This window comes from Thalassophryne amazonica, unplaced genomic scaffold (assembly GCF_902500255.1).
Source record: "Thalassophryne amazonica unplaced genomic scaffold, fThaAma1.1, whole genome shotgun sequence".
Lineage (NCBI taxonomy): Eukaryota > Metazoa > Chordata > Actinopteri > Batrachoidiformes > Batrachoididae > Thalassophryne > Thalassophryne amazonica.
The window spans coordinates 320,473-335,325 of record NW_022986246.1 but is presented as its reverse complement, the minus strand read 5'-3'; the positions used below and the strand labels follow the sequence as shown (position 1 = coordinate 335,325).

Below are 14,853 nucleotides of genomic sequence, written 5' to 3'. Positions count from 1 at the left end.
TCATTTTTATTTATTTTTAGTGTTATAGGATAAGTATTTGTTTGTTTTTTTGTTGTATTACAGGATATTTTGTAACTGTGATGTTTCAGGCTGATTTGTGGTTTTCATTTTTATTTATTTTTAGTGTTATAGGATAAGTATTTGTTTGTTTGTTTGTTTTTTTGTTGTATTACAGGATATTTTGTAGCTGTGATGTTTCAGGCTGATTTGTGGTTTTCATTTTTATTTATTTTTAGTGTTATAGGATAAGTATTTGTTTGTATGTTTTTTGTAGTTTTACAGGATATTTTGTAGCTGTGATGTTTCAGGCTGATTTGTGGTTTTCATTTTTATTTATTTTTAGTATTGTAGGATAAGTATTTGTTATGTTTTTTGTAGTTTTACAGGATATTTTGTAGCTGTGATGTTTCAGGCTGATTTGTGGTTTTCATTTTTATTTATTTTTAGTATTGTAGGATAAGTATTTGTTTGTATTACAGGATATTTTGTAGCTGTGATGTTTCAGGCTGATGTGTGGTTTTCACATTCATTTATTTTTAGTATTTTAGGATAAGTATTTGTTTGTTTTTTTTGTAGTATTGCAGGATATTTTGTAGCTGTGATGTTTCAGGCTGATTTGTGGTTTTCATTTTTATTTATTTTTAGTGTTATAGGATAAGTATTTGTATGTTTTTTGTAGTTTTACAGGATATTTTGTAGCTGTGATGTTTCAGGCTGATTTGTGGTTTTCATTTTTATTTATTTTTAGTATTGTAGGATAAGTATTTGTTTGTATTACAGGATATTTTGTAGCTGTGATGTTTCAGGCTGATGTGTGGTTTTCACTTTTATTTATTTTTAGTATTGTAGGATAAGTATTTGTTTGTTTTTTGTAGTATTGCAGGATATTTTGTAGCTGTGATGTTTCAGGCTGATGTGTGGTTTTCACTTTTATTTTTAGTATTGTAGGATAAGTATTTATTTTTTTGTTGTATTACAGGATATTTTGTAGTTGTGATGTTTCAGGCTGATTTGTGGTTTTCATTTTTATTTATTTTTAGTATTGTAGGATAAGTATTTGTTTGTATTACAGGATATTTTGTAGCTGTGATGTTTCAGGCTGATGTGTGAGTTCACTTTTATTTATTTTTAGTATTGTAGGATAAGTATTTGTTTGTTTGTTTTTTGTTGTATTACAGGATATTTTGTAGCTGTGATGTTTCAGGCTGATGTGTGGTTTTCACTTTTATTTATTTTTAGTATTGTAGGATAAGTATTTGGTTTTTTTTGTAGTATTGCAGGATATTTTGTAGCTGTGATGTTTCAGGCTGATGTGTGGTTTTCACTTTTATTTTTAGTATTGTAGGATAAGTAGTTTGTTTTTTTGTAGTATTGCAGGATATTTTGTAGCTGTGATGCTTCAGGCTGATGTGTGAGTTCACTTTTATTTATTTTTAGTATTGTAGGATAAGTATTTGTTTTGTTTTTTTTGTTGTATTACAGGATATTTTGTAGCTGTGATGTTTCAGGCTGATGTGTGGTTTTCACTTTTATTTATTTTTAGTATTGTAGGATAAGTATTTGTTTTTTGTTTTTGTATTACTGGATATTTTGTAGCTGTGATGTTTCAGGCTGATGTGTGGTTTTCACATTCATTTATTTTTAGTATTTTAGGATAAGTATTTGTTTGTTTTTTTGTTGTATTGCAGGATATTTTGTAGGTGTGATGTTTCAGGCTGATGTGTGGTTTTCACTTTTATTTATTTTTAGTATTGTAGGAGTTTTTTTGCCTCCTTGCTCTCGGCCGAGACGGTCGCATTTTTCCTCTCTCCCTCCCTCCGTATCTTTCCTGCTTCTGTGGCGTGTTGTCTGTGAGGCTGCCAGCTTTGCTCTTCTGGAAAACTGCAAAAATGGATCTGTTAAAGTGGTCTCTGAACGCAGTTGACACTATTTTTTCTACAAGACACTCGGGGGCGGAGGACCCGACCTGTCCTGCTGGGACGCATGTGATGGGCTACGTGATGGACAGTTGGAGGAAATGGCAGGTCATGTGCCTTTACATGCTGTCTGTGGAGGACGTCGAAGATGTGTATATATTTGGCTTGGTGGTGACCGGCTTTCTGCTGTGTGGAGCGGGCATAGCGCTGGTTTACTGGAAAATTAAGAAGGTGGAAGCGGTAATAATTGGCCCGTTCAGGCTGCCCCACATGATTGATTTGATTGGAAGGGCAGTGTCAGCTCAGTTGGCGGGTGTTAACCGCACATTGGAAACCACCTCTGGGAGGATGGCTGCACTGGAAAACCGCTTTGATCGTCAGTAATGACCACATCTCCTCTCCTGTATTCAGATGTATTGAAAGCCACTCTGTTTCAGACTGTGGAATCTTTCAGGCGTCTGCTAATCTGGATATTCATTCGGCTTCCCAAAACACAGCTGCACTTCAAGGCCGCTGTGAGAAAAACCTCCTGAAGAAGAACAACACTTAAGCCTCACACCCTGGTCTCCCCCCCCCCGCCCTTACTTTCTCAAGCTCTGATGTTGACTGTGGACAGTGGACTGTTCAGGGCTGGGCCCCTTTTCCCTCCAGGATGGACAAACAAGGCCTTTGACGACGCCTAAAGGCGGCCTCTGGAGTGTTCTGTCTGATAACTGGACTTTTCAAATCTCGGTTGTCGTCTCTCGTCTCTAGTCTGTGTGTGATTATTGTTTTTTTTGTTTTTTTTTTTGTGCTAATGGGTTTTTTTCCTGCATTGCTGCTGTGTGGTTTAACGCAGCAGCTATGAAGGTTTTTCTCTCCCTAGTTTTACCTTGTATGTGCTTTTTATATGTGTTCATGTACCGGGCTGGCTTATGTGTGTTGTGTGTGTCGTCTGTTGTCATGAGGCCGGTCATGGTTTGCTCAGCCCTGCTGTTGACCTAGGCAGGGATGTACATCTGGAGCTGGTCCCCAGGCGCCAAAAGGCGACCTCTGCTCCTAACTGGCAATTAGGATGGGTTAAATGCAGTAGAGACAATTCATTGTGCAGGGAACATGTTCCTATGTGCATAGGACAATAAAATTATTTTGAATCCTTTGAGGATACGTATTTGTATGTTTGTTTTTGTAGTATTACAGGATATTTTTGTAGCTATGATGTTTCAGGCTGATGTGTGGTTTTCATTTTTATTTTTAGTATTGTACGATAAGTATTTGTTTGTTTTTTGTAGTATTACATGATATTTTGTAGCTGTGATGTTTCAGGCTGATGTGTGGTTTTCATTTTTATTTATTTTTAGTATTGTAGGATAAGTATTTGTTTGTTTTTGTACAACCCCTGGCAATAATTCTGGAATCACCGGCCTCGGAGGATGTTCATTCAGTTGTTTAATTTTGTAGAAAAAAAGCAGATCACAGACATGACACAAAACTAAAGTCATTTCAAATGGCAACTTTCTGGCTTTAAGAAACACTATAAGAAATCAGGAAAAAAAGATTGTGTCAGTCAGTAACGGTTACTTTTTTAGACCAAGCAGAGGAAAAAAATATGGACTCACTCAATTCTGAGGAAAAAATGATGAAATCATGAAAAACAAAAGAACGCTCCAACACATCACTAGTATTTTGTTGCACCACCTCTGGCTTTTATAACAGCTTGCAGTCTCTGAGGCATGGACTTAATGAGTGACAAACAGTACTCTTCATCAATCTGGCTCCAACTTTCTCTGACTGCTGTTGCCAGATCAGCTTTGCAGGTTGGAGTCTTGTCATGGACCATTTTCTTCAACTTCCACCAAAGATTTTCAATTGGATTAAGATCCGGACTATTTGCAGGCCATGACATTGACCCTATGTGTCTTTTTGCAAGGAATGTTTTCACAGTTTTTGCTCTATGGCAAGATGCATTATCATCTTGAAAAATGATTTCATCATCCCCAAACATCCTTTCAATTGATGGGATAAGAAAAGTATCCAAAATATCAACGTAAACTTGTGCATTTATTGATGATGTAATGACAGCCATCTCCCCAGTGCCTTTACCTGACATGCAGCCCCATATCATCAATGACTGTGGAAATTTACATGTTCTCTTCAGGCAGTCATCTTTATAAATCTCATTGGAACGGCACCAAACAAAAGTTCCAGCATCTTCACCTTGCCCAATGCAGATTCAAGATTCATCACTGAATATGACTTTCATCCAGTCATCCACAGTCCACGATTGCTTTTCCTTAGCCCATTGTAACCTTGTTTTTTTTTCTGTTTAGGTGTTAATGATGGCTTTTGTTTAGCTTTTCTGTATGTAAATCCCATTTCCTTTAGGCGGTTTCTTACAATTCGGTCACAGACGTTCAATCAATCAATCAATTTTTTTTATATAGCGCCAAATCACAACAAACAGTTGCCCCAAGGCGCTTTATATTGTAAGGCAAAAGCCATACAATAATTATGTAAAACCCCAACGGTCATAACGACCCCCTGTGAGCAAGTACTTGGCTACAGTTGGAAGGAAAAACTCCCTTTTAACAGGAAGAAACCTCCAGCAGAACCAGGCTCAGGGAGGGGCAGTCTTCTGCTGGGACTGGTTGGGGCTGAGGGAGAGAACCAGGAAAAAGACATGCTGTGGAGGGGAGCAGAGATCGATCACTAATGATTAAATGCAGAGTGGTGCATACAGAGCAAAAAGAGAAAGAAACAGTGCATCATGGGAACCCCCCAGCAGTCTACGTCTATAGCAGCATAACTAAGGGATGGTTCAGGGTCACCTGATCCAGCCCTAACTATAAGCTTTAGCAAAAAGGAAAGTTTTAAGCCTAATCTTAAAAGTAGAGAGGGTGTCTGTCTCCCTGATCTGAATTGGGAGCTGGTTCCACAGGAGAGGAGCCTGAAAGCTGAAGGCTCTGCCTCCCATTCTACTCCTACAAACCCTAGGAACTACAAGTAAGCCTGCAGTCTGAGAGCGAAGCGCTCTATTGGGGTGATATGGTACTACGAGGTCCCTAAGATAAGATGGGACCTGATTATTCAAAACCTTATAAGTAAGAAGAAGAATTTTAAATTGCTCTCTCCTTCTAGTCCCTGTCAGTACTCTAGCTGCAGCATTTTGAATTAACTGAAGGCTTTTTAGGGAACTTTTAGGACAACCTGATAATAATGAATTACAATAGTCCAGCCTAGAGGAAATAAATGCATGAATTAGTTTTTCAGCATCACTCTGAGACAAGACCTTTTTCATTTTTATTGATTTTTAGTATTTTAGGATGTTTGGTTTTTTGTAGTATTACAGGATATTTTTGTAGCTGTGATGTTTCAGGCTGATGTGTGGTTTTCATTTTTATTGATTTTTTGTATTTTAGGATAAGTGTTTGTTTCTTTTTTGTAGTATTACAGGATATTTTTGTAGCTGTGATTTTTCATGCTGATGCTTGGTTTTCGTTTTTATTTTTAGTATTTTAGGATAAGTGTTTGCTTGTTTTTTTTTGTAGTATTACATGATATTTTTGTAGATGTGATGTTTCATGCTGATGTGTGGTTTTCATTTTTATTGATTTTTAGTATTTTAGGATAAGTGTTTACTTGTTTTTTTTGTAGTATTACATGATATTTTTGTAGATGTGATGTTTCATGCTGATGTGTGATTTTCATTTTTATTGATTTTTAGTATTTTAGGATGTGTTTGCTTGGTTTTTTGTAGTATTACATATTTTTGTAGATGTGATGTTTCATGCTGATGTGTGGTTTTCATTTTTATTGATTTTTAGTATTTTAGAATGTTTGCTTGTTTTTTTGTAGTATTACATGATATTTTTGTAGATGTGATGTTTCTTGCTGATGTGTGGTTTTCATTTTTATTGATTTTTAGTATTTTCGGATAAGTGTTTGTTTTTTGTAATATTACAAGATATTTTTGTAGATGTGATGTTTTCAGTCTGATGTGTGGTTTTCATTTTTATTTATTTTTAGTATTGTAGGATAAGTATTTTTTTTTTTTTTGTAGTATTACAGGATATTTTTGTAGCTATGATGTTTCAGGCTGATGTGTGGTTTTCATTTTTATTGATTTTTAGTATTGTAGGATAAGTATTTGTTTGTTTTTTTTGTAGTATTACAGGATATTTTTGTAGATGTGATGTTTCATGCTGATGTGTGGTTTTCATTTTTATAGATTTTTAGTATTTTAGGATGTTTGGTTTTTTGTAGTATTACAGGATATTTTTGTAGCTGTGATGTTTCAGGCTGATGTGTGGTTTTCATTTTTATTGATTTTTAGTATCTTAGGATAAGTGTTTGTTTTTTGTAGTATTACAGGATATTTTTGTAGATGTGATGTTTCATGCTGATGTGTGGTTTTAATTTCTATCTATTTTTAGTATTGTAGTATAAGAATTAGTTTTTTTTTGTAGTATTACAGGATATTTTTGTAGCTGTGATTTTTCATGCTGATGCTTGGTTTTTGTTATTTTTAGTATTTTAGGATAAGTGTTTGCTTGTTTTTTTTTTTGTAGTATTACATGATGTTTTTGTAGATGTGATGTTTCATGCTGATGTGTGATTTTCATTTTTATTGATTTTTAGTATTTTAGGATGTGTTTGCTTGGTTTTTTGTAGTATTACATATTTTTGTAGATGTGATGTTTCATGCTGATGTGTGGTTTTCATTTTTATTGATTTTTAGTTTTTTAGGACAAGTGTTTGCTTGTTTTTTTTTTTTTTTTTGTAGTATTACAGGATATTTTTGTAGATGTGATGTTTCATGCTGATGTGTGGTTTTCATTTTTATTGATTTTTAGTATTTTAGGATAAGTGTTTGCTTGTTTTTTTGTAGTATTACATGATATTTTTGTAGATGTGATGTTTCATGCTGATGTGTGGTTTTCATTTTTATTGATTTTTAGTTTTTTAGGACAAGTGTTTGCTTGTTTTTTTTTTTGTAGTATTACAGGATATTTTTGTAGATGTGATATTTTCAGTCTGATGTGTGGTTTTCATTTTTATTGATTTTTAGTATTTTCGGATAAGTGTTTGTTTTTTGTAATATTACAAGATATTTTTGTAGATGTGATGTTTTCAGTCTGATGTGTGGTTTTCATTTTTATTTATTTTTAGTATTGTAGGATAAGTATTTGTTTTGTTTTTTTGTAGTATTTCAGGATATTTTTGTAGATGTGATTTTTCATGCTGATGCTTGGTTTTTGTTATTTTTAGTATTTTAGGATAAGTGTTGTTTTTTTGTAGTATTACATGATATTTTTGTAGATGTGATGTTTCATGCTGATGTGTGATTTTTATTGATTTTTAGTATTTTAGGATAAGTGTTTGCTTGGTTTTTTGTAGTATTACATATTTTTGTAGATGTGATGTTTCATGCTGATGTGTGGTTTTCATTTTTATTGATTTTTAGTATTTAGAATGTTTGCTTGGTTTTTTGTAGTATTACATGATATTTTTATAGATGTGATGTTTCATGCTGATGTGTGGTTTTCATTTTTATTGATTTTTAGTATTTTAGGATAAGTGTTTGCTTGTTTTTTTGTAGTATTACATGATATTTTTGTAGATGTGATGTTTCATGCTGATGTGTGGTTTTCATTTTTATTGATTTTTAGTTTTTTAGGACAAGTGTTTGCTTGTTTTTTTTTTTTTTTTTTGTAGTATTACAGGATATTTTTGTAGATGTGATGTTTCATGCTGATGTGTGGTTTTCATTTCTATTGATTTTTAGTATTTTAGAATGTTTGCTTGGTTTTTTGTAGTATTACATGATATTTTTGTAGATGTGATCTTTCAGGCTGATGTGTGGTTTTCATTTTTATTGATTTTTAGTATTTTAGGATAAGTGTTTGCTTGTTTTTTTGTAGTATTACATGATATTTTTGTAGATGTGATGTTTCATGCTGATGTGTGGTTTTCATTTTTATTGATTTTTAGTTTTTTAGGACAAGTGTTTGCTTGTTTTTTTTTGTAGTATTACAGGATATTTTTGTAGATGTGATGTTTTCAGTCTGATGTGTGGTTTTCATTTTTATTGATTTTTAGTATTTTCGGATAAGTGTTTGTTTTGTTTTTTTGTAGTATTTCAGGATATTTTTGTAGATGTGATTTTTCATGCTGATGCTTGGTTTTTGTTATTTTTAGTATTTTAGGATAAGTGTTGTTTTTTTGTAGTATTACATGATATTTTTGTAGATGTGATGTTTCATGCTGATGTGTGGTTTTCATTTTTATTGATTTTTAGTTTTTTAGGACAAGTGTTTGCTTGTTTTTTTGTAGTATTACATGATATTTTTGTAGATGTGATGTTTCATGCTGATGTGTGGTTTTCATTTTTATTGATTTTTAGTTTTTTAGGACAAGTGTTTGCTTGTTTTTTTTTTTTGTAGTATTACAGGATATTTTTGTAGATGTGATGTTTCATGCTGATGTGTGGTTTTCATTTCTATTGATTTTTAGTATTTTAGAATGTTTGCTTGGTTTTTTGTAGTATTACATGATATTTTTGTAGATGTGATGTTTCAGGCTGATGTGTGGTTTTCATTTTTATTGATTTTTAGTATTTTAGGATAAGTGTTTGCTTGTTTTTTTTTTTTTTTTGTAGTGTTACAGGATATTTTTGTAGATGTGATGTTTTCAGTCTGATGTGTGGTTTTCATTTTTATTGATTTTTAGTATTTTCGGATAAGTGTTTGTTTTTTGTAATATTACAAGATATTTTTGTAGATGTGATGTTTTCAGTCTGATGTGTGGTTTTCATTTTTATTTATTTTTAGTATTGTAGGATAAGTATTTGTTTTGTTTTTTTGTAGTATTACAGGATATTTTTGTAGATGTGATTTTTCATGCTGATGCTTGGTTTTTGTTATTTTTAGTATTTTAGGATAAGTGTTGTTTTTTTTTTGTAGTATTACATGATATTTTTGTAGATGTGATGTTTCATGCTGATGTGTGATTTTCATTTTTATTGATTTTTAGTATTTTAGGATAAGTGTTTGCTTGGTTTTTTGTAGTATTACATATTTTTGTAGATGTGATGTTTCATGCTGATGTGTGGTTTTCATTTTTATTGATTTTTAGTATTTTAGAATGTTTGCTTGGTTTTTTGTAGTATTACATGATATTTTTGTAGATGTGATGTTTCATGCTGATGTGTGGTTTTCATTTTTATTGATTTTTAGTATTTTAGGTTAAGTGTTTGCTTGTTTTTTTTGTAGTATTACATGATATTTTTGTAGATGTGATGTTTCATGCTGATGTGTGGTTTTCATTTTTATTGATTTTTAGTTTTTTAGGACAAGTGTTTGCTTGTTTTTTTTTTTTTGTAGTATTACAGGATATTTTTGTAGATGTGATGTTTCATGCTGATGTGTGGTTTTCATTTCTATTGATTTTTAGTATTTTAGAATGTTTGCTTGGTTTTTTGTAGTATTACATGATATTTTTGTAGATGTGATGCTTCAGGCTGATGTGTGGTTTTCATTTTTATTGATTTTTAGTATTTTAGGATAAGTGTTTGCTTGTTTTTTTGTAGTATTACATGATATTTTTGTAGATGTGATGTTTTCAGTCTGATGTGTGGTTTTCATTTTTATTTATTTTTAGTATTGTAGGATAAGTATTTGTTGTTTTTTTTTGTAGTATTACAGGATATTTTTGTAGCTATGATGTTTCAGGCTGATGTGTGGTTTTCATTTTTATTGATTTTTAGTATTGTAGGATAAGTATTTGTTTGTTTTTTTGTAGTATTACAGGATATTTTTGTAGATGTGATGTTTCATGCTGATGTGTGGTTTTCATTTTTATAGATTTTTAGTATTTTAGGATGTTTGGTTTTTTGTAGTATTACAGGATATTTTTGTAGCTGTGATGTTTCAGGCTGATGTGTGGTTTTCATTTTTATTGATTTTTAGTATTTTAGGATAAGTGTTTGTTTTTTGTAGTATTACAGGATATTTTTGTAGATGTGATGTTTCATGCTGATGTGTGGTTTTAATTTATATCTATTTTTAGTATTGTAGTATAAGAATTAGTTTTTTTTGTAGTATTACAGGATATTTTTGTAGCTGTGATTTTTCATGCTGATGCTTGGTTTTTGTTATTTTTAGTATTTTAGGATAAGTGTTTGCTTGTTTTTTTTGTAGTATTACATGATGTTTTTGTAGATGTGATGTTTCATGCTGATGTGTGGTTTTCATTTTTATTGATTTTTTAGTATTTTAGGATAAGTGTTTACTTGGTTTTTTTTGTAGTATTACATGATATTTTTGTAGATGTGATGTTTCATGCTGATGTGTGATTTTCATTTTTATTGATTTTTAGTATTTTAGGATAAGTGTTTGCTTGGTTTTTTGTAGTATTACATATTTTTGTAGATGTGATGTTTCATGCTGATGTGTGGTTTTCATTTTTATTGATTTTTAGTATTTTAGAATGTTTGCTTGGTTTTTTGTAGTATTACATGATATTTTTGTAGATGTGATGTTTCATGCTGATGTGTGGTTTTCATTTTTATTGATTTTTAGTATTTTAGGATAAGTGTTTGCTTGTTTTTTTGTAGTATTCCATGATATTTTTGTAGATGTGATGTTTCATGCTGATGTGTGGTTTTCATTTTTATTGATTTTTAGTTTTTTAGGACAAGTGTTTGCTTGTTTTTTTTTTTTTTTTTGTAGTATTACAGGATATTTTTGTAGATGTGATGTTTCAGGCTGATGTGTGGTTTTCATTTTTATTGATTTTTAGTATTTTAGGATAAGTGTTTGCTTGTTTTTTTGTAGTATTACATGATATTTTTGTAGATGTGATGTTTCATGCTGATGTGTGGTTTTCATTTTTATTGATTTTTAGTTTTTTAGGACAAGTGTTTGCTTGTTTTTTTTTTGTAGTATTACAGGATATTTTTGTAGATGTGATGTTTTCAGTCTGATGTGTGGTTTTCATTTTTATTGATTTTTAGTATTTTCGGATAAGTGTTTGTTTTTTGTAATATTACAAGATATTTTTGTAGATGTGATGTTTTCAGTCTGATGTGTGGTTTTCATTTTTATTTATTTTTAGTATTGTAGGATAAGTATTTGTTTTGTTTTTTTGTAGTATTTCAGGATATTTTTGTAGATGTGATTTTTCATGCTGATGCTTGGTTTTTGTTATTTTTAGTATTTTAGGATAAGTGTTGTTTTTTTGTAGTATTACATGATATTTTTGTAGATGTGATGTTTCATGCTGATGTGTGATTTTCATTTTTATTGATTTTTAGTATTTTAGGATAAGTGTTTGCTTGGTTTTTTGTAGTATTACATATTTTTGTAGATGTGATGTTTCATGGTGATGTGTGGTTTTCATTTTTATTGATTTTTAGTATTTTAGAATGTTTGCTTGGTTTTTTGTAGTATTACATGATATTTTTATAGATGTGATGTTTCATGCTGATGTGTGGTTTTTATTTTTATTGATTTTTAGTATTTTAGGATAAGTGTTTGCTTGTTTTTTTGTAGTATTACATGATATTTTTGTAGATGTGATGTTTCATGCTGATGTGTGGTTTTCATTTTTATTGATTTTTAGTTTTTTAGGACAAGTGTTTGCTTGTTTTTTTTTTTGTAGTATTACAGGATATTTTTGTAGATGTGATGTTTCATGCTGATGTGTGGTTTTCATTTTTATTGATTTTTAGTATTTTCGGATAAGTGGTTGTTTTTTGTAATACAAGATATTTTTGTAGATGTGATGTTTTCAGTCTGATGTGTGGTTTTGATTTTTATTGATTTTTAGTATTTTCGGATAAGTGTTTGTTTTTTGTAATATTACAAGATATTTTTGTAGATGTGATGTTTTCAGTCTGATGTGTGGTTTTCATTTTTATTTATTTTTACTATTGTAGGATAAGTATTTGTTTTTTTGTAGTATTTCAGGATATTTTTGTAGATGTGATGTTTCATGCTGATGTGTGGTTTTCATTTTTATTGATTTTTAGTATTTTCGGATAAGTGTTTGTTTTTTGTAATATTACAAGATATTTTTGTAGATGTGATGTTTTCAGTCTGATGTGTGGTTTTCATTTTTATTGATTTTTAGTATTTTCGGATAAGTGTTTGTTTTTTGTAATATTACAAGATATTTTTGTAGATGTGATGTTTTCAGTCTGATGTGTGGTTTTCATTTTTATTTATTTTTAGTATTGTAGGATAAGTATTTGGTTTTTTTGTAGTATTTCAGGATATTTTTGTAGATGTGATGTTTCATGCTGATGTGTGGTTTTCATTTTTATTTATTTTTAGTATTGTAGGATAAGTATTTGTTTTTTTTTGTAGTATTTCAGGATATTTTTGTAGATGTGATGTTTTCAGTCTGATGTGTGGTTTTCATTTTTATTTATTTTTAGTATTGTAGGATAAGTATTTGGTTTTTTTTTTGTAGTATTTCAGGATATTTTTGTAGATGTGATGTTTCATGCTGATGTGTGGTTTTCATTTTTATTTATTTTTAGTATTGTAGGATAAGTATTTGTTTTTTTTTTGTAGTATTTCAGGATATTTTTGTAGATGTGATGTTTCATGCTGATGTGTGGTTTTCACTTGTGTGAAAACCACACCGTGTGATTACTGTGAGTAGAATCGTGTGTTGAGATGTTTGTCCTTTGGTTTGTGTGCAGAATCAAAGACGTTCACTCAGGATGGAGTTTGTCTGACAGAGTCCGGTCTGACTCATCTCCAGGGTCTCGTTGAACCTTTGACCTTGCCACGTCAGTATCGCAGGTAAAAACTGATCTCCAGGATCCTGGTCCTGTGTGCAATTCCTCCTTCAAAGACTATAAACAGGAACTAAGACCTTTCTGTTCTCCGCTGCTTGTCCTCTCCAGAGTATTTGCTGTTTAGTTTTTAACCTGATTTATTTACTCACTGTTTGTGTTTTGTTGTTGTTGCTATTTTCTGATTGACCCCTGTAGGTGCAAACCCAAACTAAAGCTGAAGATCATCAACCAGAACAGTGTCTCAGTGCTCCAGATGCCCCAGAACCACGAACCTTCGACTGGGCAGGGGCAGAGTGGAGGTCAGAGGTCATACTATTTAAACATTTCTTTCCAGTGATGAAAATGCGGCAAAAAGCACCAGTGCTTTCAAAATCAGGCTCGAAATACGAGGTCTGTCAATAAAGTATAGGTCCTTTTTATTTTTTTCAAAAACTATATGGATTTCATTCATATGTTTTCACGTCAGACATGCTTGAACCCTCGTGCACATGCGTGAGTTTTTCCACGCCTGTCGGTGACGTCATTCGCCTGTGAGCACTCCTTGTGGGAGGAGTCGTCCAGCCCCTCGTCGGAATTCCTTTGTCTGAGAAGTTGCTGAGAGACTGGCGCGTTGTTTGATCAAAATTTTTTCTAAACCTGTGAGACACATCGAAGTGGACATGGTTCGAAAAATTAAGCTGGTTTTCGGTGAAAATTTTAACGGCTGTGATACTGTCACTTTAAGGACTTCCCACGGTGCGAGACGTCGTGCAGCGCTCTCAGGCGCCGTCGTCAGCCTGTTTGAAGCTGAAAACCTCCACATTTCAGGCTCTATTGATCCAGGACGTCGTGAGAGAACAGAGAAGTTTCAGAAGAAGTCGGTTTCAGCATTTTATCCGGATATTCCACTGTTAAAGGAGATTTTTTTAATGAAAGACGTGCGGACGGGTCCGCCTTCGGGACACAGCCGGCGCGGTGTGGCGGCACAGGAAAAACACCTCCGTGTTGATAACCATTTGTAAAATCCAGGCGGCTTTTGATGGCTTTCAGTGGAGTGAGTATATGAGAAATTGTTTAACAGCTGGACATGTTCCAACTTGTCCTTAAGGCTTCCAACAGAGGTGTTTTCCCTGTGGCGGAGCGTCGCGGCGGCTGCAAGCCAACGCTGCAATCCGTCCGCACGTCTTTCATTAAAAAAATCTCCTTTAAGTGACAAAGTTTTTTATTCGGCACACAAAATATTCAAATAGAAAAAAATGAACAATTCCACAAACAAACACAGACAAAACTAGTGAGTCCGAAAGGGTGTGGGCTGAAGCAAAGCTTATTAGCGCCCACCCCTGGTAGTACAAGTCCAACAATTCTAATCAGTCATATTTACATAAATACAAATCCACTACTACATGTCGACACACAGACATACACATCAATATACTATTCACTTATAATTATATTTATATAGTACCAGATCACAAGAAAGTCGAATCAAGGCACTTTACGCCAGTAAGGACTAACCTTACCAACCCCCAGAGCAAGCACAAGGCAACTGTGGTGAGGAAAAACTCCCTATAAGGAAGAAGCCTCAAGCAGACCAGGCTCTTGGGGGTGACCCTCTGCTTGGGCTGTGCCATATATACCTATATACATACGTATATACTTTACAAACATTAATATATACATACATATACACAGTCACTTATATACATATATACCTACCCATATCTATATATCTACATACACATACACATACCCACACATTCAAATATACAATAAGTCCCACTTATAAATTGAACATTCCATATAAATCAAATTATATTTGCTTCTTTATGATACTTAGACATGATGTTCTTTTTGAGTAGTTTCTTAAATCTTACTAAGGTACTACTCATTCTAACCTCTGTTGAACATTTGTTCCATTTCCTCACCCCAACCACAGACACACAAAAACCCTTTACATTTGTTCTTACTGGTGGTTTCATAAAAATTGCACAACCTCTTAAACTATATCTGGATTCCCTCAATCTGTACAGACTCTGGACATGTCTCGGTAAGGCTTGGTTTTTCGCTCGAAATAAAGTTTGAATTGTAATGTAATCGACCAAATCTATGAATTTTAATAAATTTAAAGACACAAATAGAGAATGAGTTGGTTCACGATATTGTTTATTGCAG

General features: G+C 32.4%; 1 protein-coding gene across 1 annotated transcript in view; it reads left to right on the top strand.

Annotated features, from left to right (window-relative positions):
- Window positions 1–14,853, top strand: part of LOC117505783 — a 283,549-nt gene that overhangs the window by 137,636 nt on the left and 131,060 nt on the right. The window contains 2 exon segments of the mRNA XM_034165323.1: window positions 12,604–12,706; window positions 12,898–13,001. Coding sequence (XP_034021214.1) covers window positions 12,604–12,706; window positions 12,898–13,001 — 207 coding nt within the window.